At 36.8% G+C, this 25,066-nt stretch overlaps 1 protein-coding gene across 7 annotated transcripts in view; it reads left to right on the top strand.

Moving 5' to 3' along the window:
* Golgb1 (golgin B1) overlaps positions 1–25,066 on the top strand; it is an 86,080-nt gene that overhangs the window by 31,268 nt on the left and 29,746 nt on the right. For all 7 annotated transcript variants that reach the window (XM_013515173.1, XM_013515174.1, XM_005386495.2 and 4 more), the window contains 5 exons: positions 820–1,222; positions 2,601–2,716; positions 12,816–12,930; positions 15,534–15,607; positions 18,995–24,195. In XM_013515173.1, the coding sequence (XP_013370627.1) occupies positions 820–1,222; positions 2,601–2,716; positions 12,816–12,930; positions 15,534–15,607; positions 18,995–24,195 (5,909 nt within the window). The remainder of the gene's footprint in view (positions 1–819; positions 1,223–2,600; positions 2,717–12,815; positions 12,931–15,533; positions 15,608–18,994; positions 24,196–25,066) is intronic.

The raw sequence follows: 25,066 nt of genomic DNA, 5'->3' as shown, positions 1-25,066 counted from the left end.
ATCTGCTCTCCTCTTTATCAGTGATATCAGTACTACAGTTCTGGCTGAGGAACCTTTGTGTATAGAGAGTATTTCCTAACAGCTTTTTCTCTGCCTCTGTTCGCCTTCCATTCTCCAGTATATCCTCTCTTTGGCAGTCAGAGGAATGTCTCTGAAAACCAAAGCTTCTTCATTACTTAAAATAGCAAAATCCCTGTCCCTTAATGATATGGTATATAAGGGTCCTGATGATGGGCACATGATTATTTTTCTAGCCTTATTTCCTGCCTTTTCCTACCACAGCTCTACCCTCCTATTAACTCCATAGTTATAAAGGTAACTATGCTTTTTTTCCTTACTTTATGCATTTCTAATGTTGAAGTACTCTGTAGTGCCTACTTGTTTGGCTAGTTACTCATTATTTAAATCTTGGACTTGGTGGTGCTCTTCTAAGAAGGCCATTCTAACAACTTTCTTCTCTATCCTTTTATATTATACTCACCTGTTTCAGTGTGCTTGAACTCATTTCCTTGAAGGCAAGGACTAGATTCATTCCTTCATTCATTTATTCAGCACTTATTGAGCTCCAGTCTGTGCCATAATACTGTATTAAGTCCTGTAGATCAGTACAATAAAAATAAAACAGCCTTTTCCCATATGAAATTTATTTTCTAATGGTAACAAGAGAAACTTAAAGGTAATGACCCAAGTAAATATATCTGAGTACAAACTGTAAAAATAGGTCTAGAGGCAAAAATACAGGGTCTTATTTAATAGTAGATTTAGTTTCAGGTGCTATATTTATAGCTTGTGAAGTTTTTTTCCTTTTTTTTTTCTTAGAGTCTCTCTCAGCAGCTACAGCAGATGGAAGTTGAGCATAATACTTTAAAGAATACTATAGAAATGGAAAGACAGGAATCTAAGACACTGATAGAAAAGATGGAACTTGACGTAGCAGAAAGAAAATTATCCTTCCATAACCTTCAGGAAGAGATGAATCACCTTTTGGGACAGTTTGAGCAAGCACGCCAAGCACAGGCTGAGCTGGAGACTCGATACAGTGCTTTGGAGCAGAAGCACAAATCAGAAATGGAAGAGAAGACCTGTCACATTTTGAGTCTCCAGAAGGCTGAACAAGAGCTGCAGTCTGCCTGTGATGCTCTTAAGGATGAAAATGCAAGACTTCTCCAAGATAAGAATGAACAGGCAGTTCAGTCAGCCCAAGCCATTCAACAGCTGGAAGGTCAGTATCTGATGGCTTTTGAAGGCCACTTCTCTAGGGAATCAGTTAATAACACCACTTCCTCAAGCCAGTTGATTAATAGAAAGATAAGAAAGAAATGAAGTCTTCGTTATATTTTCCTGCCTCCAACTGAAGCTCTGATCTGTCTTAATATTGTTATTATCTATAGTACGGTGATACTGATAGTTCAGATATTAAATAAAATGCTGTGTGAAACGTGACTCTGCTCTGAAGGGTTTGGTGACTGAAATGGATAGAATTTGAATTAATTTGTGGAAAACTCAGGCAAGATGTAGGTGTATAGTAGAGTGATTGAATTCCATGGAGCCATCCTTAAATCTCAGTGTTTTTCTTATAGGTGAAAATTTCTCTTTAAAGAAAACTTCTGTCTTTTGAGAAGATGTAAATAAAACTTTATTTAAAAGTATGTTACTATAAAATCCATGTATGCCTGAAATAGTAAACATTTTAGAAGCTTATAAATTAAAGAAGTTAAAATCACTTAACACCAGTAATCAGGCTCTGGAGTCCTCTTCCCCACATTATGACTTCTACTAATAGGTTGGCAGATATCTAAGGAAAGGCTTTAGAAAGAACTAAGTTGAAAATATATATTGAGGAATTGAGCATTAACCATGAAGCCTTGAGAAACATTACAGGAGAATATGAACGTACAAGCCTCTTAAATGAACCATGTTAATGTTTCAGACCCTGTTGTAGAATCTTGATGAGGCTTCTAACATTTAAGTGGAGAGTGAAGAAAATGAAATAAAAACCCTAAAGCCATTCTTAGGGAGGAAAGGAAAAATAACCCTTTTGAAAAACACCTAGGCCTGCCTGTCTATCATCTATCTATCCATCCGTCCATCCATCCATCCATCCATCCATCCTAATTGTACATATTGATGGGATTTAGTGTGATACTTCCATACATGCGTAGAGCGTGCCTTGATCGTATCCAGTCACCCTTCCTCCACCCCTCACCTCATATCCTTCTCAGCCCCTATAATCACTGTTCTACTTTCAGAAGGATCTTTATTTAGTTTCCACATATGAGATAGAACATCTAGTACCTGTCTTTCTGTGTCTGGCATATTTCACTTAATATGATGACTTCTGGTTTCCTCTATTTTGCCGCAAATGCCAGGATTTCTTTTATTTAAATACCTGAATAATACTATTCTGTTGTTGCTATTTTTCCTTTGAGGTGCGCTTTTGTCCTTGAGAGCATGTAAACAGTTTAAAAAATTGTCATTGGCACCATAACTTGAATTAAATAAACTGAATTAAGAAATAGTGTATGGTATATCTTTAGGTCATAGCTCATTAAGTTTCAGGCTTGAAGCAAATATTTCTCCTATTGTTTTCTTTTCCTTAGATCAACTCCAGCAAAAATCCAGAGAAATTAGCCAATTTCTAAATAAACCAGCCTTGCAAAAATATGAAATAGCATCTCAGACTTCTCTCCCAGATGTTTGTAATGAGGGCATACAGGTAATTAAACATGAATTTCTTTTGAATATGATCTGTTTGTCTGCTTGGCTGCTCTAATGAGGATTTATTGCAGAGAACATTACCAACCTTCTTTCTTATTAACCTGTTAAAACATTCTTTGTGGGGATGATTCTATCTGAAAGGAGTCGTGGAAGGCATTAGTACACTGTCTAAGCAAAGAATAATGAGAAAATGATAGCTAACAAGCACCATGGTCTCAGTAAGCTCTCTTGATTCTAAGGCCTTAAAAATCTGTGTTGGAGTTAAGTCATTACTTGCTTTTATAATCAGTTTTCTCATTTCAGCAGTCAGCTTTGATTTTGATATAGTGAGATTTTAGTGTACATTATCAGTCTAAACCTGTAAGTCTATTACAGAAATGATTTTGCTTTTGTTAAACTTATTTTTAAAATGTAAAAAATTCAGTGACCAGGTAATTGCTGATTGGCCAGTATATTCTGTCTCTCTTCTACAAAAAATCATTGCATGAAGCTAGATTATGATCACCGGAAAGCTGCTTATTGAGCATAAGTCTCAGAATAAGGGGAGCTAGGTTAATTATCTTAATTGACCAGTGCCAAGCTGAGATAATTGGGTTCATTCACCTTAGTTTTTTTTCATTCAACTTAATTATAAGATTATACCCTTCCAAACTGACAGATTTACTAGACAGGAGTCCCATGATCCCTGGGGAGTATGGTGCATTGTTAAAATTTTTGCTTCTTGTTTTATAGCCTTTAGGCTTGCCAGTCTCTTCTAATATCTCATTCTCAGCTGGGCATGGTGGTGCATCCTGTAATCCCAGCATTCGGGAGGCTAAGGCAGGAGGATCGTTGCAAATTCGAGATCAACCTGGGCTACAAAGTGAGCTCAAGGCCAACCTTAACTGCATAGCGAGACCCTGTCTCAAAAAGACAAACAAAAAAATCCCATTCTCAAACTTTTTCCTCCACTGTTTTGTTAAGACATTTTTCAACTGTTCAAATAAATTGAAAAGTTTTATAGTGAAAGCCTATATATCCATGTGTAATTACTATCATAACATTTTACTGTATTTATTTGCTTTATCAACTTTCTGACCATTGATCCATCTCCCTAACCATCTATCAATTCCTCTTACTGCTTAATAGGGTATACAGTAAATTATATACATTAGTACATTTCTCTTTAAATATTTCACCCTTAAATAATTCAATCTTAAATATATCATTGATTAGATTTCAGTATTTGTTTATAATTCAGTTATATTAGTTAAGGGATTTCTCCTTTTTTTTTTTTTTTTTTTTGAGACAGGGTCTCACTGGGTAGTTCAGGCTAGCCTTGAACTCACTATGTAGCCCAGGCTGGCCTTGAACTCACAAAGATTCTCCTGCCTCAGCCTCCTGAGTGCTGGTATTACAGGCATGCACCACCATGCCTGGCTGAATAATTTCTTTATGTTCTGACAAACTCAATTTTTATTTTTTTTAGTTTTTAAATTTTTTTTTTTGTGTGTGTGTGGTACTGGGGATCGAACCCAGGGCCTTGTGCATGCAAAGCAAGAACTCTGCCACTGAGCCACATCTCCAGGCTCTCTGTTTCTTTTGAGATAAGATTGATAAACGATTAAGTGCAAAAATATTTTTAAAAATTTTTTTTATAATTTTTCACTACTGAGGATTGAACTCGGGGCCTTTGCAGTGAACTACACATTCCCAGCCCTTTTTATTTATTTATTTGAGACAAGATTTTTTTTTTATTATTTTAAAAAGAAGAAAAAACATAAAATTTCAAAATAAGGTAACAAGGGAATAACAATAATTAATACATTGTGTATTCTTATCTTCAGAGTAGTTATTGAAGGTACAAGATATAGGCATGAGATATTGTCCAAACAATATTAGCACAAAACTTTCTTTTTAATGAACTAAGAGAAATTAGCAGTATAACTATGTTAACTATCTTATTTATATATAAAGTGCACAAATCTTAAGCATAGCATTCACTGAGTATTGTCAGATGCATGCACCTAATTACCCAGACCCTTATTAGGATATATCACCCCACAAAGTAACCTCACGCTCTTTGGGGAGGGAAGAGAGGATTGACTACTGTTCTATTTTTTTTATTATAGATTAATTTTGCCTGTTTTATAACAACAGATAGATATAATCATGCAATATGTCCTCTTTGTGCAAAGCTTCTTTGAATCAGTGTATTTTGAATTTCATCTACATTATTGCATGCATCATATTCTTTATATTGTTGAGAAGTATTCCATTTTATGAGTGGACTACAATATCTGTTGTGTGATTATGCTGTGCTTTCTTACTGATGCACAACCAGGATTTATCATGCTTTGGTTATTATGAAGCTGCAAGCATTTGTGTTGGCATAGGTTTTCACCTACCTTTGTAAAATCTAGCTGAAGAATAGTTGGGCTATAAGGAACATATATATACAGTTTTTTTTGTGTATGAGTTTTTTAGAGAATTAGCAGATCTTTTTCAGAGTGGTTGTATTATTTTACACTCAACCCTAAAATATATGAGTTGTAGTTTTTCCATATTTTCTCCCAGATTTTATATCATCCATTTTTAACCAATCTAGTGGTTTCACTTGCATTTCCCTGGGAACAAAACAATGTTGACTATTTTTCGTGAGAGTGTTGGCCATGTATATGTTTCGATGATTGCCCAAGTCATGTTCCCATTTTACAAAGTGAGTTGTGTTTTTCTTATCAAGTTCTGGGAATTCTTTATCCTGAATAAGAGCAGTTATTCCCATACTATGGCTTGCCTGCTCATTTTCATCAGGATGGCTTTTAATTAGTACACATTTTAAAATTTTGATGAGGTATATTTATCAATTTTTTATGCTTTTGTTTTTCTGTGTCCTTCATGAATATAGTCTCTTGTTTTCTTCTACAAACTTTATAGTTTTATCTTGCACAGTTAAACTTCTAAACCCTAATACATTTTTGTGTATGGGATTAAAATACTGTAATCAGGTTTTTTGGCTGGATATTGTCATGCATATGTGTAATCCCGGTAGTCTGGGAGGTTGTGGCAGAAGGATCACGTGTTTGATTCTGGTCTGGGTAACTTAATGAGACCTTATTTCAAAATTTTAAAAAGGGCTGGAGGTGTAGCTCAGTGCAAAGGCCCTGGGCTTATTTCCTAGCAACCCTCCACCATTGGGATTTTATTTTGTTTTTCTCTATATGGACATCTAGCTGTTCCAGCATCATTTTTTGAAGAGACTTTACTCATTGTATTGCTTTGATACCTTTTAAAGTCAAAGATTAATAGATCCATTTATGGACTTTCTGTTCTGTTACATTTATCTGTGAGTCCTTATACCAGTATCAAGTGTCTTCATTACTACAGGGTTACTTTTATTAGCTAGGTCCTTTGCATTTACACATAAATGTATATAATCAGCTTTTCAAATTATATTGTAGTATAAAAGCCAGATGGAATTTTGAGTTGGCATTCTGTTATTACCTATTGATCAATTTGAGGAGAATTGACATCTTAACACTATTGAACTTTTCTGTCTGTGAATATAGTATATGTCTTCATTTATTTAGATCTTTAATTTCTTGGCAGTGCTTTTAGCTGTCATTGGAAAAGTTGTGTACCTTTCAAAATGTATTCCAAAGTAGTCCATATTTTTTGTTATTATAGATGAAATTATGTAAACTTCATTTTCCAACTTTATGCTAGTAATTATGTAAGTATACAGTCAATTTGTATTAACATTATATTCCATGAACACAATTTCATTGTATTAGTTCTAATAACTTTTTGTAGATTCTTTACAGTTTTCTACATAAGCAGTCATGCCAGCAGCAAGCAGAGTTTTGCTTCTTTTTAATCTTTATGTCACCATTTAATAGAAGTGATGAAACTAATCCTTCTTCCATTGTTGTACATCTTACAGGAAAATGTTCTGTATTTTACCATTAGCTGTTATACTATTTTTAGGTTTTCGTGAATGTCCTTTATTAGACTGAATATATATTCCCTTTTCTTCCTAGTTTGCTGAGAATTGGTATAGTTTTTCTGCATTTATTGAAATAGTCGTCTGCATTTTCTTCTTTATTCTGTTAATATGGTATAATTAGTATGGTAGTAATTTTTGAATATTATGACAACCTGGCATCATTGGGATAAACCCTACTTGGTCATAAATATTTATCCTTTTAATATCTTACGCATTTGGTTTGCTAGCATTTTGTGAAGGGTTTTTATATTTATAAAAAATATTGGTCTGTAATTTTCTAGTTTTGGGATATGTTTATCAGATTTTGGTACAGTGTTAGGGTCATGCCAACCTCATAAAATGTTCCCTTTTCTTCTGTTTTTTGAGTGTTCTTTTTCTGCTTTTGGAATTTGTCTATGATTAGTATTATTTCTTTCTTAAGTGTTTGAAGGAATTCACCAATAAAACCATTGAGTTTGGAATTGCAGGAAGATTTTTGATATTGAGTTGAATTTCTTTTATAGATACAAGGCTAGTAAGATTTTCTTTTTCCTCTTGTGTCACTTTTGTTATTTTTATCTATTTTATTGAAGATACCAAATTTTTGTTTAATGTTAATTATAGTATTAACATTTTATCGTTTTATTGCCTATAAGCTTGGTAGTGATACACACCTCTACACTGATCCCTGTTGTTATTTTGTGCTTCATTTTCTTGAGCAAGTTACGAAGAACTTACTTAGTTGTATTTTATATGTTTGAGATGAGGTTTCAGTATGTTGCCTAGGCTAGTCTGAGCCTTGTGTGTTAAAGGGATCCTCCTGTCTCAGCCTCCCAAATAGCTGTGAGCCCCCCAGATGCTAAAGTGCATGCTACTGAGCCCTAAAACTGTTCTCAAAGAACCAATTTTTAGCTTTCTTTTTCTTTTGCTGATGTGTTTTCACTTTGATTTTTGCTCTTTGATATTTCTTTCTACTTATTTGGATTTGTTACTGTCCTTTTTATAGCTTCTTAAGACAAAATAACTCCCTCTATGCATGCATAGCTTGATATTTTGTTGGATTATTCCTCATTAAGTTTTTGAAGAATTTTATAATTTTCCTTGTGATTTCTTCTTTGATTATGGATAATTTAGAAGTCTGTTGCTTGATACCCAGTTATTCAACTTTGTTTCTATGTATCTTATTATTGATTTTGAACCTAACTTCACTGTGATAAGAGAATATGTTGTACAGTTCAATCCTCTGAAGTTTATAGAGATTTGTTTTATACCTTCTATTCGATAATGTGAAAGTTTTTGAAACTTACTTTTATTGATTGATTTATTTTCTTTATAAACACCTCTATTAGAGGTGTACTTGCCATACAAACCCTATACACATTTAAAGCATATAATTTGATAAGTTTTGACCCATGAAGCCATCCCCACTATGAAGAAAATGAACATATTCATCATCGCCAGCCACCCTTTTTAATCTTTCCCTCATCTCTTCCTCCACTCAGTCACTGATTACTTTCTGTTATTATACATTGGTTTTTATTTTTTAGAATTTCATGTAAACTACATGTGTTCTTTTGTTTGACTTTTTACTCAGCATGCTTCCTTTGAGATTTATTCTAATGTTGAATGTAGCAGTAATTCATTGTGTTGTATTGTGGAATACATTGTACATACCACAATCTGTCATTCATTTATATATTGATGGACAGTTTGAGTTGCTGTTGTTTTTGGATATTACAAATAAAACATCTTGTTTATCTTCCAAAGTGATTCACTTAATAAGAAAATAAATCTTAACTACCGTTGCAGTTCCCATTTCCAGTGCTTTTCATTCTGTGAAGGGATTGGCAGTCTTTCCTGTAAAGGGTCAGGGAGTAAATGTTGTAGGCTTTGTGGGTATACAGTCTGCTGTAAACATTGCGCTCTGTCACGGTAGTGCAGGAACAGATAGAGAGTAAAAGTAAACAGATGACTGTGGCTTTGTGCCAGTAAAATGTTATTTGCCAAAAAAGGGAAAATAGGCTGGGGCTATAGCTCAGTGGTAGAGCACTTGCCTAGCATGCATGAGGCCTCAGCACTAGAAGGAAAAATAAATCTAAAAATGAGTAGAAAGATTCTAAAATGCAGCAAATATAGTTTCATATTTCCATGTGCTATCATTCTGCCTAAAGGATTTCCTTCCTTGGTGATAGTTCTTCTAACTCTTGTTGCTAAAGACATCTTTATCTCAACTTTGTTGAAAGATAGTTTTGCTGACTGGAAGTCTACACTGTCACTTATTTTTTTTCCTCTTTTTAATATTACTCTTCTGTTTTCTTGGTTATATTTTGTTTTTGTCAAGAAATCTGCTGTCATCCTTTTTTTCTTTCTGGCTGTTTTTTGGATTTTATCAGTAGTTTTGAGTACTTGGATAACGAGTACTTTGATTAACTTGACATCATTTTGGTCATGTTTTCTGTACATTGAGTTTAATAAGCCCGGAATGTCTGAGTTTAACATTTTCATCAATTTTGTAAATTTTTTCGGGCATGGTGGTCCATGTCTGTAACCCTAGCACTTTGGGAAGCTAGGGCTGGAGGATTTCCCAGCCTGGGCAGTTTAGCAATTTAGCAGTATCTCGTCTCAAAATTAAAGTAGAAAAATGAAAAGAGCTAGGGATTTAGGTCATTGTGAAGGCCCTAGGATCAATTCTCATTACCAAAACAAAAGCCAATTTTTCTGCCATAATTTTTCAAATCTTTTTCTAATCCCTTTGGAAACTTCAGTTAATACATAAATTAGGTAACCAGTTCCTTCTAGCGCTCAGGGTCTTGTTTTGGGCCAGCGAAGATGAAGCCAACAAAATAGCATGCAGCAAGCAGTGGAGAATGATTGAGTGTGCATTTAATAGAAAGAACAAAAGGAAGAGCTCCCTGCTATAAAGGAAAGGCTCCATAAGGTGGAAACCATGGGAGTTCAGGCTCAGGGGTTTTTATACAGTTTTTGGTACCAGTGTATGTGATAAAAAGCAGGGTTGCTGCTGCTTACAGGTCCAGAAAGCAAGCTGCTTTGTTTGCATTTCACTTCCTTTAAGGCTTCTCCCATTTATTTAGCGACCTGTTCTTTGTCCCTTGTACACCATTAGGCCCTGATCGTCAGTTTGCTGAAGTTAGTTATTTGGGTCTTCTGGTATTAACACTCATTTAAGCCCTGACTTTTAGTTTATTTTAGGTTAGCTAATCAGGATCTGTGCCCTGCTGTCTAACTTCCTCTATCTCCTTGCTCCACTGGCCCTTGCTCCAGAATTCACTGATACTGTTTCAAGTTTTTTCTGTTTCATTTTGTTAGTTTCTATATTTTTACATTCACTAATCTTCTCTTGTGCAATAGCCAGTCTGTTATAATCTCATCCATTGTATTTTTTTCCATCTGAAACATGTAATTTTCTGTAGAAGTCTGGTTTTGGCTTTAAAAATTATCTCCCATGTTTTCACTTGACTTTTTGCTTGTGTAAGAATGCAACGTTAATAACTGTTTAATGCCCTTATTGTAAAATTCTAACATCTGTATAAGTACTGGGTCTGTTTTAGTTGATTTTTGTATTCGTTATAGCTTAAATTTTCTTGCTTCCTGTGTGGCTGATAATCTTTGGTTGCCGGATAGTTTGGATGCTGGATGTCTTTGCATTTATAGTTTGAAGCTCCTTTTATGGGATTCAGTTAAGCTATGTGAAGAAAGTTTGATCCTGTTAGATCTTGCTTTGATTTTTCAGAAAGGTTTGAATGAACTCTCAGTCCTTCCTTACTACTGAAGCAAGGTACCTTGTGGAGCATTCTACTTAGTGCCCTATGGAGTGCCAGTTTTTTCATGTTTGAGATGGGAACTCTCAGTCCTTTGTATGAGTACCAAGTGCTGTTCCTTAATCTGAGACTGATGGTTTGACAGCTCTGTACTCTACTGAATTCTTACTTTGGACCCTGTGTGCTGTTCTGCCCTGTGAATTCCAGCCATCCTGCTCTCTCTGAAGTCTTCACTGTGCCTCCTCAACTTGGGACCAGCCAGGCTCTGCCTAGGTTTCCTCTTCTTGGGGCACACAGCCCAGAAGCTCTTTCAAGGCATTAACTGTGCAGGATTCTCCTTTTTTGTTTCCGTAATCTAAGGAGCACTGTCTTTCATTGCCTGATACACAGTACTTTGAAAACTACTGGTTTGTTATTTAGTCTTGTGAGGTTTTCTGTTTTTATTTTAGTTCTTTTAGTTGTTTCACTTGAGAGGATAAATCTATTCTTGTTACTCTACCTATAGTGGAAGCAAAAGCCCTGTATTAGATTTTTACCTGTATCATTTGACAAAAAATTTTTAAGTGGTTGTTCTAGAAAGTATAATATATATCATTAATTTTCAGTCTTCTTAGTACTAATACTATACCACTTCACTTAAAATGTAGAAGCTTTGTGATCGTGTATCCTTTATGCCATAGTTGCTGTGTATTAATAAGTTTTAAGCCGCAGCACACATTTGAACATTTATGCTTGAAATAGTTCTATGTGTTTAAAAAATATTGAGGAAAATATTGACCTTAATATTTTCCTTGTCTGTGATGTACTTTGTTGTGATTTTTGTCATTTTCTTGAGTTTTGTATACATTTTTCTGCTCATTGTATCTTTTGCAGCACTTTGAATGTTTTCCTGCATGTCTGTCAGGTTGTGTTCAGTTTTTTTCAGTGTGGAGGTAGACTAATTTCTGTTGAACTGTTTTCAAGTTCACCAAGACTTTGTTGAGTCGCTTATATTTTGGTGTTAAGCCTATCTATGGAATTTTTCATTTTGGTATTCTATTTTTTTCTAGAATTTCAACTTGGTTTATTTTATAATTTCTTTGCACTAAGATTTCCGTTCTTCACTCATTATAATCATATTCATTTATGTCTTAAGTGTAGAAAATAGCTTCTTTTCTATATGTGATAAAGTGATTGTGTTTTTTTTTCTTCCTGTACTGGGAATCAAACTCACGATCTTGTGCTTGTCAGGCAGGTGCTGTGCTGCTGAGCTAAATCCCCAGGCCCGTGATTTTGTATTGAATACTGGATATTGTGAATGTTTTCTCAAAATTCTATTCTATTCTACTTCTATTTTTATCAGTCCATAACTTGTACTCAAATTACAGTCTCTAATCTATATTAGAGAGCCACTTAAAACTCAGTTGTTTTGGCTTTCACTGAGTTGCTTCAAGTTAGCCATACAAATGCATAGTCCATTGTTCAGTCAGAAATTTGGGCTGTTTATACATAGACTTTAGGATTGTTCCTTGCTGTTACTCTCTCTTCTCATTCTTTAAAGCATGTGGCTATTCTATCAGAGTTTTATTTGATAATGCAAACTAGGAACTTCCTTCTAGATAAAAGTCATACAACCCTAAACTTCTGTTTGTTAAATCACCATGTGACGGTTTGCGGTCCAGTATGCTGTAAAGACCCATATGGTTTAAAAATTCCACAATTTGACATGTGCCTGTCTTAGGAAAACCAAACATTCTGGGTGTATAAAATGCAAGAAAATTTTTATTAGAAGCAGAAAGCAAAACAAAACAAAAACCCCATTAAGGTATTTCATCCTTTCTTAAGAAGTTCGTACTCCTTTTGTTCCAAAGCTCATACTCCCCTGTTCCTCTGAGGAGTCTGTCTTCATGTTCACTCTTCTTCAGGAGAGAGACCTTGTTGCTTTGTACCATTAATCTCACCTGTATGATGTTCTTTGTTTGTGACCCTAAAAATATTCTTTCACATGCAGTAGGCTTAGAATTTCTACCTTTGTGATCCATGTTTCAGTTTTACATTTAAAAACCAATGAACTATATTTCTTTATCTTCAAGTGAAAAAAACATTTTCTTCAGATTATATACATAAGTACATGGCATTTTTAAAGTATGTATTTTCGTGGCTGGAGAACTTTTTTTCTTTTTTTTTTTTTTGGTTTTTCTCTTGTACCGGGAACTGAACTCACGACCTTGCGCTTGCCAGGCAGGCTTTGCCACTGAGCTAAATCCCCAGCCCTGGAGAACTTTTAGAAGATAAAAATGCTGGAGGCTATATGGGCATTAGTATGAGAGTTTTTCACTGGAGAATCATTAATTTGTTATCTTTCTATAATTTAGGCAGTCACTGAGGAGAATATTGCCTCTTTGCAGAAGAGAGTAGTAGAGCCAGAGATTGAAAAAGGAACTTTCCTCCTTAGTTCTGTAGAGTTGGAGAGACTGAGAGCTGTGAATGGTATGTATAAAAAAAACCATAATTTCCTGTCTTCCTATCTCATATGTGCCCTGACTCTTATCTCTATATATGTATGACATGTAGATTTTCTGACTGTGTGAAAATAAAGATCTTAAATAGCAGAGCTGGTAGTTTTCTTAGATAAGATTAATAATTACAGCATTGTTCCAGTGTTTACATAACATTTTCCAATATGAACTAGAAACATTGCAGGATTTCTGTATCATTTACATTCATCTGGGAATACCATGATATCTTCTTGGAAATTTGATTTGAATGGGACCTTAATATGATGAGAAGTTTTTACATAGGCAAAGTAAGAAAGGAAGGACATTCTCAGCAGTAAATTGATGGAGTAAAGTAACAGAAGTCAGTCAAATAAAATTTTAATAGTACAATCTATTTTGGTTTTTGCTCATGTAATACCCTGCTTAGAATCTTACCCCTTGCCTTTAGTCTGACTACTCATATTTTAGGGCTCAACCAGGGGATTATCTTTTTTTTAGGAATTCGGCCCTGATACTGGGTTAAATGCATTTTTATGCTTTTGTAATTGCCTTGTATTTGTTCAGTGTTATATTAGAATGATCTGTTGATTGGCTTCTTTAATATAAGCTTTTCACAGGTAAAGTATAAGCTCTTTAAGGGCAGGGGACTTTTTCTTTTTTGTTAAATCTTTACCTAGAGCTAGTGTAGTACTTCAAAAACAGTGGCTGCTGAATAAAGTTTCGATGGGTTGAACTAAACCTGTTAATATTTTATTCTACTGGACTGTGTGAAAAGTAAGATGAATCTTTTTCCACTAATCATCTGTTTCACAAGGACCTCATGGGTTTAGTAGCATAGAATTAGTACTTTGCTGGTCTAATGTATCCTGGATTGACTACTCTGCTTTGCTTAGGAGTGAGAATGAATTCCAAGTGAAGTTTGTAAAGCTTTTATTGAACACTAGAGCCAGTGTTTTGTATTTTTGTTTTTTGGTACCAGGAATTGAACTCAGGACCTTGCTCTTGCCAGGCAGGTGCTTATGCTTCTGAGCTATATCTCTGGCCCTGGAGCCAGTGTTTCTAACTTTCCCATTTTATAGTTTTCCACTTTGTTTAAAACTAGGGATTATGTACCTTTATTTAACTATTCCCGTCATTATTAATGAATAAAGAAGGTCACAAATTTCTGCTCATTGTTTAACTCACTAAAAACATTTTTGAGACCCTTTTCATGATGCTTATTTTGCAGTTTTACAGTGTATGCTGTTCATATGATTTCTTCGTAGTTTAGGATTATTGTATGATTTTCCCTCTTTCTCTTGAAGGAATAACTGGCCTTTAGGTTTTCTGTATTGGCTTTTGTGTCTCATCTCGCAGGTTGTATTTGCTTTATATTATCATCTATTTAATTCACTTTTTGTATTGCCATTTCTACCACTATGTCCCTTCCTCAAATAATCTTGTGCAGTGTATGAATATGCTGTGTATACTGTCTCAAATTCATTTGTTTCATGAATAATCTTTCCTGTATTCATACAGCTGTGAACATATGTGGGGGGAAGACAGGACATAAAAATATGCGTAAATTTTTTAAGATAAAATAACACAAGGTACAACAAGTAGGTGTGGGGTAAGAGGACGATAGTATCAGAGAGGTCAGGCCAGGATCCTAAGGAGAGCTGAATAATGAAAAGGGGACAGCCTTGCAAAGAGACTAAATGGAGAGCATTTGAAGCAGAAGGAGCCAGGCAAATAAATGCCTGAGGTACAAGTAAACCTGACGTGTTTGCAGAGCAGAAAGAAGGGCAGTATGTTTGGAGTCGAGTGAACAAAAGAGAGCAGTGTGAGAGAAGAAGTTGGAGGATTAGTGGAGTCAAAGCATGAAGGCCCCTGAAGGTCCTGTTAAGACATTTGGATGTTCTGTAAAAAAAAGAAACTTTTTAAAATGATGTAGTTAGCTTATCAAAACACTTCTTGGTGATATTAATTGCAGTGTTTTTTTAAATCTGTCATGGTATTTCTACCCTTTTTAGATCTGTACATTGCTAATACCTGGAGTCCAATCCCCACTTTCTCTGAACTGATTATGTAACCTCTTCATCTCATGTCATCTTCGTGTTTCCTCCCTGGGCACTGGAAAGTGGGTCCCTCCCTCACAGTGCTAAAATGCAGTGTCTCTGCATGAATGTATGTGAAGGAACATTGCATGTGTTGCAAATGCTATGTTAATGTAAAATGTTTGTTATGAACACATTTGGTTATGGATAAATTAAGGCCAATTTATTGCCTTCAGAGTTCCAGATTATGCATAAAAATAACTGCTTCACCTCACATACCCTGACACCCTCCTTTCAGGTTTTCTGCTGTTTAGAATATAGCACTCAGGCTCATTATCCTTACCTAGTTCTAGTCTAATTGACAGCTCATCTTCTGCTAGTCTCTTACCATTTTTTATGTTAGTAAGATAGCCTTTTCTCTCCCCCAAACCATTGCGCATATGTTTCTTCTTGATTATTTCATGCATCCCAAGTAGTCTCCTATGCAGTCATGTCCTTGTTTTTTTTAAACATTCTATATATATTTTCTAAAGATTTCTTTTTGTGTGTGATTTTTCAGAAAAGCTGTCTTCTCAGATGACTTTCCTAGACGCTCCAAGTAGAACTCAGGAGGCAGAGAATGAAGTCCATGAGGTAAGTGATACATTTTTTTTTTTTTTTCCCCTCCGGTACCGGGAACCGAACTCACGACCTTGCGCTTGCCAGGCAGGCGCTTTTGCCGCTGAGCTAAATCCCCAGCCCCAAGTGATACATTTTTGATATAATCTAGTAGGAACTTAATCTAGTAGGAACTAGATTAAGAAGAGGTAGCTTCAAGTCTAAACATTCCTGCAGTTTTCTGGTGTTCACAGAGAATTACATTACTCATGAAGTGAGATCCATTTAAGAGACTCATAATAGTTATTATTTCTTATTTATTTGTGTTCCTGAGTATTTGGAATTTTGTGTCCACCCAACTCTAGTAATCATTGGCTTGCCTAGCTCACAGAAGTTTCTCAGTGGAGGTAAGATAAACTCTTGGGTTCCCTACAACCCTCAATTGGCACTGTTTTACTTAGGATTATAGAAAATGGATGTCTTTGGAAAATGGTGCTTTTTATAACATGAAAATTATAAGAAATATGTATAAAATTATAAGAAATACTTAAATATGTGTAAAGAAAGTTATAAGAAATTGTTGGATATCATCCCATTGAATTAAATTTGTTGGTGGCTGTATTATGTTTTATTAGCTGTATTTTCCCATCAAGAATAGATACCCATACCCAGTCATAGAATAATATTGGAAATCAGGCCTTCAGGAATAATGCAGCTTCTTAACAGAAGAAATTGTTGGATATCATCCCATTGAATTAAATTTGTTGGTGGCTGTATTATGTTTTATTAGCTGTATTTTCCCATCAAGAATAGATACCCATACCCAGTCATAGAATAATGTCAGAAATCAGGCCTTCAGGAATAATGCAGCTTCTTAACAGAAGTATCTACTTACTTGTTGTATTAGTCACTTCTCCAGAAAGACAGAACAAATAAAATGTGTATATACAGAGTGAGATTTATTTTGAGGCCTTGCCTCATGTGGTTATAGAGGCTCACATGTCCACAGTCTGCCAGAGAGACCAGCAGGCTGGCTGACTGGCATAAAGTTTTCAATCAAAGGCAGCCAGTCTGATAGTAGAATTCACTTTTCAGATTTATCTTTTTCCTGTTAAGGCCTTCAACTGATTGGACAAGACCCACCACATCAGAGAGGGTAATTTGCCTTACTCAAAGTAAGTGAGTTAATACCAACTAAAAACTACCCTTCCAGAAACATCTACAATAATGTTTGAACAAATACCTGGATACCTTGGTCTAGCCAAATTGTCACATAAGTTCATCACATTTATATTCAATACCTTTACATGGGACCACTGATGCCCTATTCCCAAAGTTGTCTAAAAGAGTAAATTTTGAAAATTGTGATATTATATAGTTACTGACAAATGAGTCCAAAGTACAAGTGAATCTTACTTGGCCAAAGGAATGCTTAATGTCTTACAATGCTCAGTGATAGTATATAGTGAAAACAAGATACCATAATTTAAAAGGGAAGAACACATAAGAAAGGTAGGAATTTGGTAAGAAAAAGATTAATAAAATCATCAGAAAAAACAGGGAGCAATGGAAAGAAAAAGGGGACAAAAATGTAAAAACCACCCATGGGGAAATTGCTAAATAAAAATGACTATTGTTATCTCTTGGGGATAAGGGAGAGTAGTAAAGGTTCATGGAAGGGGTAAGCTCAGCCAGAAAAAGAAAACTAGTATTAAAGAGCATTGAAAGTGGCCAGTGAGGGCCAAAGTCTCTAGTCCTGTGTCCTCTTGGTCTGACATGGTCCTGAGACTGAAGCCAAAAAGTGAACTGAACTCTGTATGTACCATAGGCAGCAGAAAAAAAGGAGCCTGGCCAAGGAAGGCGATGATAAAGGCATGAAAGCTAGGTAGAAAAGAAGAAATGAGAATGCTTAGGGTAAAAGAGGACAAAAAGGAATTAGCTGCATTGAAGTCATCCAGCAGAAGTTGAAGTATTAATTCTTTCACTACATCAGGTCTTTAATATCTATAGGTATGGGTAAATAAGAATTAGGAATGTAACAGAAAGAAATTATAAAGGAACTTTTCTCCTGTGTTAAATACTGGGTGGACTTTTGTTCTCTAGAAATTTTGTTTGTTGTTTTTTGAGACAGGGTCTTGCTGTATAGTCAAGGCTGGCCTTGAAGTCATTGTGTATTCCAGGCTGGCCTCAATTTCACAACAGTCCTCCTGCCTCAGCCTCCTGACTGCTGAGGTTACAGGTGTGTGCCACTGTGCCCAGCTTCGTTTTCTAGAAATTTGAATATGGTGTAGGTAATGTAGAGAGGAAAGGGTTTTAAGTGATTAAAATAGTGTTATGAAAAATGGAGAGAGAGCTCATTACTGGGTGAATAATTCTAAAATAATCAACATTTTTCTTAGTTAGAATGATACCAAGATAACAGCTAATATTGACTAGATATTTACTGTCTTCCAGCCTGTGCTAGTAATGGTAGCGTTAAGTGCAAACCCAATTAGTTAGGCTGTAGAGCGTGTACTTGTGGTACTGCATTATTTGACAGAACCCTGTTTATTGTTCGTTTATTTCTCCCATTGAGCTGCAATACTTTTCCCAGAGAAAAAATAATGTTATTGGTAGAGCTGGAGATTTTATTATACACCCTGTCCCCAAGTCCATCTAATAAAATGCTAATTAAATTTATCATGTGTTTCACTGATTTTATTTCCCAAGAAAACAGGGATAGAGATAATTTATATGAATTGAGCATCCTAACACAATAACCTTTGTAATAATTTGGTTTTGCCATATAGGTCCCTGATGGCATGCCTACGCACCAACAGAATTCCTTTTTACTTGATCATCTTGTCTGTTAGTGCTCTTTTATCTAATATTTGTACTTTGTTATTTCAGTGAACATTTTAGGAAAGGGACTCCTTCACATGTCTGTAATCCCAGCACTCAGGAGGCTGAGGCAGGAGGATAGACACGAGTTTGAGGCCAGCCTGAATTACATAGTGAGACTTTGTCTCAAAAAAAAAAAGTCCCTGCCTTTCTCTTGCGTCTGGGATGAAATGAAGATAGCATTAATTTTCTGCTTTTTATTTTTAAGTAGTTCTTAGGAGAAACAAGTGGGAGTTTAAAGAAAAAAGTTACTCACATAAGGAATATCTAGAAAATGAAATCCAGGTTTCCTTAGGTTGTATGAGTAGGGCTTGACCTCAGCACGGATGACACAGTTCCTCTAGTGGCCTCATTTGGGAGTTACAGACTGATTTTTAGAAGTTGTAGCAGTTTCATGGTACAAAGGAGGATTAGACCCCAAAAAGTCAGGTTTTCAAAAGTACGTAACATAAAATACCAATTTTAATATTAGTTAAGCTTTTTTCATATTATGAAATATTTGACTAAGGCTCTTTTTCTTTATTAATCTTTTTTTTTTAATAGGTTGGTGTGGTTGATATTACTGAGCTCAGCAAGAGCAGCCCTCCTACTGAGGAAAGTGCACAAGATGTCCCAGAGAACACATTTTCTCAGAAACATAAAGAATTATCAGTTTTATTGGTGGAAATGAAAGAAGCTCAAGAGGAAATTGCTTTTCTTAAGTCGCAGCTCCAGGGCAAAAGGGCTGCAGGAGATCATGAGGTTCTTGACCAGAAAGAAATGAAACAGACAGAGAATGAGGGAGTACCACCAATGAGCACACAAGTATTGCGTGAAGGTACAGCACAAGATTTTCCCCTAATGCCAAATCAAGAGAGCAGTGCTGTGGTAGTTGAAAAAGAGGAACAGGAGGGCGTTACACATCAAAATAGCTCATCTGAGGAAACGGCCTTACATGGCACTGGAATGGAATCAAAATCAACAGAGCAGGATGACGTCGATAAATCCTCTTCTGCTGCAGTGGATGTTCGTCAGAGTCACCAGGATGAGTTAGAAAGGCTAAAAAGTCAAATTTTGGAGCTTGAGACAAGCTTTCATAAAGCAGAAGAAACCTATGGGAAAAATTTAGATGAGAAAGCTCAGGAAATTAGCAACCTGGCCCAGCTGATGGAGCAGTATAAGAAGAATGCCGAAGACACCAGCAGTGCATTCACTGCTTTGTCCGAAGAAAGAGACCAGCTTCTTTCTCAGGTGAAAGAACTCAGTGCCTTAACAGAACTCAGGGCTCAGGTAACACAACTGGAAACCAACCTTGAGGAGACAGAGAGGCAAAGAAGATTGGACTATGAAAGCCACACGACTCAGCACAACTTGCTCACTGAACAGATCCACAGCCTCAATGTAGAAGCCAAGTCTAAAGACGTAAAAATTGAAGCTCTCCAGAAGGAACTGGACGACGTGCAGCTTCAGTTCTCGGAGCAGAGCACCCTGATAAAAAGCCTGCAAGGCCAGCTGCAGAAGAAGGAGAAGGAAGTGCTCGAGGGGGCAGAGCATGTGCAGGGCATCTCAGAGAAGATGGAAGAACTTTCACAAACCCTTGCACAGAAGGACCTTGAAATTGCAAAAATGGAACAGCTCTTACTAGAGAAAAAAAGAGATGTAGAAACCCTCCAACAGGCTATCCAGGAGAAGGACCAGCAAGTGACAGAAATCAGCTTCAGTATGACAGAGAAAATGGTTCAGCTTAATGAGGAGAAGTTTTCTCTTGGTGTTGAAATCAAGACTCTTAAAGAGCAGCTAAATTTACTATCCAGAGCTGAAGAAGCTAAAAAGGAGCAAGTGGAGGAAGATAATGAAGTTATTTCAGGCCTTAAACATAATTATGAGGAGTCGAGCCCAGCAGGACTAATAAGTAAAGATGAACTTCAGCGTGAATTAGACCGTCTGAAGAAAGAAAGTGAACAGAGAAAGAGAAAGCTCCAGGCGGCTCTTATTAACAGAAAGGAACTTCTACAAAGAGTCAGTACCTTAGAAGAGGAATTAGCCAGAGTGAGAAATGAATCTAGGAAAGAGATTGCACTCAGTGAGAGTGAGAAGAAGGAAATGGAGGATAATAAAGAGAACAAAGATGACTCAGAAACATGTGTGACTTCTAAGTGCCAAGAAATAGAAACTTCCTTGAAACAGACAATATCTGAAAAAGAAGTGGAACTAGAGAAGGTAAGGAAGGATTTGGAAGAAAAGATAGCAGCAGAAGAGCAGTTACAGGCAGTGGTCCAACAGATGAATCAGAGCTTGCAAGCTAAGACAAACCAGATAGAAGTGTTGCAAGCAGAAATCATCGAAAACCAAGCAGTTATCCAGAGGTTAGCCACAAGTACCAAGGACGTGGGTGATGGCGACTCAGCAGCGTTGATTAAAGAACCACCAGTAAGCAGTGCCCCTGGGGCAGGGAGTGGTGAACACTGGAAACCAGAAATGGAGGAAAAGATATCAGACCTTGAAAAAGAGAAGGAACAACTTCAGAAGAAGCTTCAAGAAGCTCTAAATTCCCGTAAGGTGATTCTAAAAAAGGCCCAGGAGAAAGAAAGACATCTTCGGGAAGAGCTAAAACAACAGAAAGATGACTATAATCACTTGCAAGAACAGTTTGATGAGCAAAGCAAAGCAAATGAGAACATTGGAGACCAGCTAAGACAACTCCAGACTCAAGTAAGAGAGGCCATAGACAGAAAACTCCCAGACACTGACCACCTGGAACCGGGCTCTCCCACCCAAGGATTGGGAGAACCTTTACTCCAAGCCACAGAGCAGCATCCCACTCACTCTGTTTTAAATTCTGACTCCTGCCCAGGCTGGCTGTCTCAACCTGGAATTGCAAATACCCCACAAGGCAGTATTTCTGTTATTGTTGAGATCAAGGCCCAGCTGAAAGAAATAGAAGCTGAGAAAGAGAAGTTGGCATGGAAAGTTAGTTCAACAGCAAGTGAGCTTATTAAAAAGTCAGAAGAAGTATTTCAGTTACAACAGCACATAAACGACCAGGGTTTAGAAATCCAGAGTCTGAAGGCAGCATCCCATGAAGCTGAAGCCCATGCAGAAAGCCTGAAGCAGAAACTGGAAAGCAGTCGGCTAGAAATTCTTGGCCTAGAACACCTCAGAGCATTACAGCCTGAACTAGATGAACTGCAAACACTCCTAAGCCGAAGGGAAGAAGAAGTGAGGCACCTTTCTGAACAACTTAGCGAGAAAGAAGAAACCCTTACTAAAGTACGGACAGAGATAGCAGAACAAGAGGATTTAATTAAGGTTCTGCATACGCAGCTGGAAATGCAAGCCAAAGAGCATGATGAGAGGATAAAGCAGTTACGGGTGGAACTGTGTGAAATGAAGCGGAAACCAGAAGAGACTGCAGAAGAAAGCAGAGCAAAGCAACAGGTACAGCGGAAACTGCAAGCTGCTCTTATTTCTCGAAAAGAAGCACTCAAAGAAAACAAAAGTCTCCAAGAGGAGCTGTCTTCAGCCAGAGATACCATTGAACACCTCACCAAGTCTCTGGCAAATGTGGAAAACCAAGTTTCTGTTCAAAATAAAGAAAAAGATAGCTTCTTAGGAAGATTAGCACTTCTTCAAGAAGAAAGAGACAAACTCATTGCAGAAGTGGACAGGTCTTTACTGGAAAATCAGAGTCTCACTAGCTCTTGTGAAAGTCTGAAACTAGCTCTAGAGGGTCTTACTGAAGATAAGGAAAACTTAGTGAAGGAAATTGAATCTTTGAGATGTTCTAAGATTGCAGAAAGCTCCCAGTGGCAAGAGAAACACAAGGAATTGCAAAAAGAGTATGAAGTCCTCCTGCAGTCCTATGAGAATGTCAGTGATGAAGCAGAAAGAATTCAGCACGTGGTGGAAACAGTGAGGCAAGAGAAGCAAGAATTGTATGGCAAGTTAAAAAATACAGAGGCAAACAAGAAAGAGACAGAAAAGCAGTTGCAGGAAGCTGAACAGGAGATGGAGGAAATGAAAGAAAAGATGAGAAAGTTTGCTAAATCTAAGCAACAGAAAATCCTAGAGCTGGAAGAGGAGAATGACCGCCTTAGAGCGGAGGCACACCCTGCAGGAGGAACAACCAAAGAATGCATGGAAGAACTTCTTTCTTCCAATTCCAGCATGAAGGAGGAACTAGAAAGGGTCAAGACGGAGTACAAAACCCTTTCTAAGGAGTTCGAGGCTTTAATGGCCGAGAAAGACATTCTAAATGGAGAAGTTCAAGATTTGAAGCATCAGGTAGAAGATAATGTCTCTAAGCAGGCCAGTCTAGAAGCCTCAGAGAAACCTGATAACAAGAGAGAAGTCATTGAAAAGGCAACACAGCCTGCACCAGGTGAGGTTCAAGTGCAAGACTCTCCAAGTGTGAGCACAAAGCCTGAAGATGGCGAAGCTGTTGTATCAGAGAACAATGCTAAGCCTGACCTGAATGAAAATTTCAGCTCACATGATGAAATCAATAACTGCCTGCAGCAGCTCGATCAGCTTAAAGACAAAGTTGCTGAATTAGAAGAGGAGAAGCAGAAAGACAAAGAATTGAGCCAGATTTTGGAAAATGAGAAAAATGCCTTACTGAGTCAAATATCAACAAAGGATCATGAACTAAAGGTGCTTCAGGAAGAAGTAAGCAAAATGAACCTGTTAAATCAGCAAATCCAAGAAGAACTCTCCAGAGTTACCAAACTAAAGGAAACAGCAGAAGAGGAGAAAGATGATTTAGAAGAGAGGCTTATGAATCAATTAGCGGAACTTAATGGAAGCATTGGGAATTATTACCAGGATGTGACAGATGCCCAAATAAAAAATGAGCTACTGGAATCTGAAATGCAAAATCTTAAAAAGTGTGTGAGTGAACTGGAAGAAGAAAAGCAGCAGTTAGTCAAGGAAAAAACTAAGGTGGAATCAGAAATACGAAAGGAATATTTGGAGAAAATACAAGGTGCTCAGAAAGTACCTAGCAATAAGAGCCATGCAAAGGAACTTCAGGAGCTGTTAAAAGAAAAACAGCAGGAGGTAAAGCAGCTACAAAAGGACTGCATCAGGTATCAGGAAAAGATTAGTGCTCTAGAGAAAACTGTTAAGGCTCTCGAATTTGTTCAGACCGAATCTCAGAAGGATTTAGAAGTAACCAAAGAAAATCTGACTCAAGCAGTGGAACACCGCAAAAAGGCAGAAGCAGAGTTAGCTAGCTTCAAAGTCCTGCTAGATGATACTCAGAGTGAAGCAGCAAGAGTGCTGGCCGACAATCTCAAGTTGAAAAAGGAACTTCAGTCAAATAAAGAATCAGTTAAAAGCCAAATGAAACAAAAGGATGAAGATCTTGAGCGGAGACTGGAGCAAGCAGAAGAGAAACACCTGAAAGAGAAGAAGAACATGCAAGAGAAACTGGATGCTTTGCATGGAGATAAAATCCACTTGGAAGAGATAATTGAAGAAATTCAGGTCACTCTGATCAAGAAGGACAATGAAGTGAAGCACCTGAAGGAAAACTTAGACAGTACCGTGGCTCAGCTTGCCGCTTTCATGAAGAGCATGTCTTCCCTGCAGGATGATCGGGACAGGGTAATAGATGAAGCCAAGAAATGGGAGAGGAAGTTCAGTGATGCCATTCAGGCCAAAGAAGAAGAGATTAGACTCAAAGAAGAGAACTGCAGTGTTCTAAAGGATCAGCTTAGACAGACATCCATCCATATGGAAGAATTGAAGATCAACATTTCCAGGTAAATCTATTCTCTCATACTTCAGACATTTTTGTCATCATCATCTTTCTCCTCTACTTTCTTCTTCTTGTCTTTCTCTTTCTCCTCTTCCTCCTCCTCCTTCTCCTTCTCTTTCTTTGTCTTTCTCATAACTTCCTGCTACACCTTGTATTAACATGTAAACATTCACATCTTATCTCCCCATCTCTCTGGATTTCTTAACTACCAAACTACTCTTGTCTGATCAGGACAGGGAGACAGACGAAGCCAAGAAATGGGAGAGGAAGTTCAATGATGCCATTCAGACCAAAGAAGAAGAGATCAGTTACACTTTATTAAGAGATTACTACACGTTATTCCCAAATGATCACCTTAGTGTCCTAAATGGTTTTGTCTTTTAAAACAAACTTCCTTCTTTTTATTAGCGCATGTTTGTTATACATACTGATCCCATTCATCATAGGAAATTTGTACCTATGTATTACACGTCTCAATTCTTTTTTTTCCTGATTCCCTTTCCCTCCCTTCAACCCTTCTTATTTACAGAAGCTTTGTTTCTATTTTTCCTTTTACTCTCTTTTTAACTTCTTCTTTCCTTTCCCTTCCTCCCTCCCTTGTATTCCTTCCTATTTAAACATGTTTTTCCTATTTCCCCGAATCTGTCCTCCATAATACTCCTCATGTACCCTTTGGGTTTCTCACACAGCATAAACAATGTGATCTTTAAAGTTGTGTGTCTGATTTATTTCACTTAAGGTTATAGTCTCGAGATGCATCCATTTTCCTACGTACGATTCAAATTTATTCTTTATGGCAGGGTAGTACTCCATTATATATAAATACTACATTTTCTTTATCTATTCATCTTATGATGGGCATATGAGCTGTTTCC

This window comes from Chinchilla lanigera, unplaced genomic scaffold (assembly GCF_000276665.1).
Source record: "Chinchilla lanigera isolate Chin_1 unplaced genomic scaffold, ChiLan1.0 scaffold00026, whole genome shotgun sequence".
In the NCBI taxonomy this organism is placed as follows: Eukaryota; Metazoa; Chordata; class Mammalia; order Rodentia; family Chinchillidae; genus Chinchilla; species Chinchilla lanigera.
Note: the sequence above shows the minus strand (reverse complement) of the source record. Positions and strands in the feature narration are given on the sequence as shown.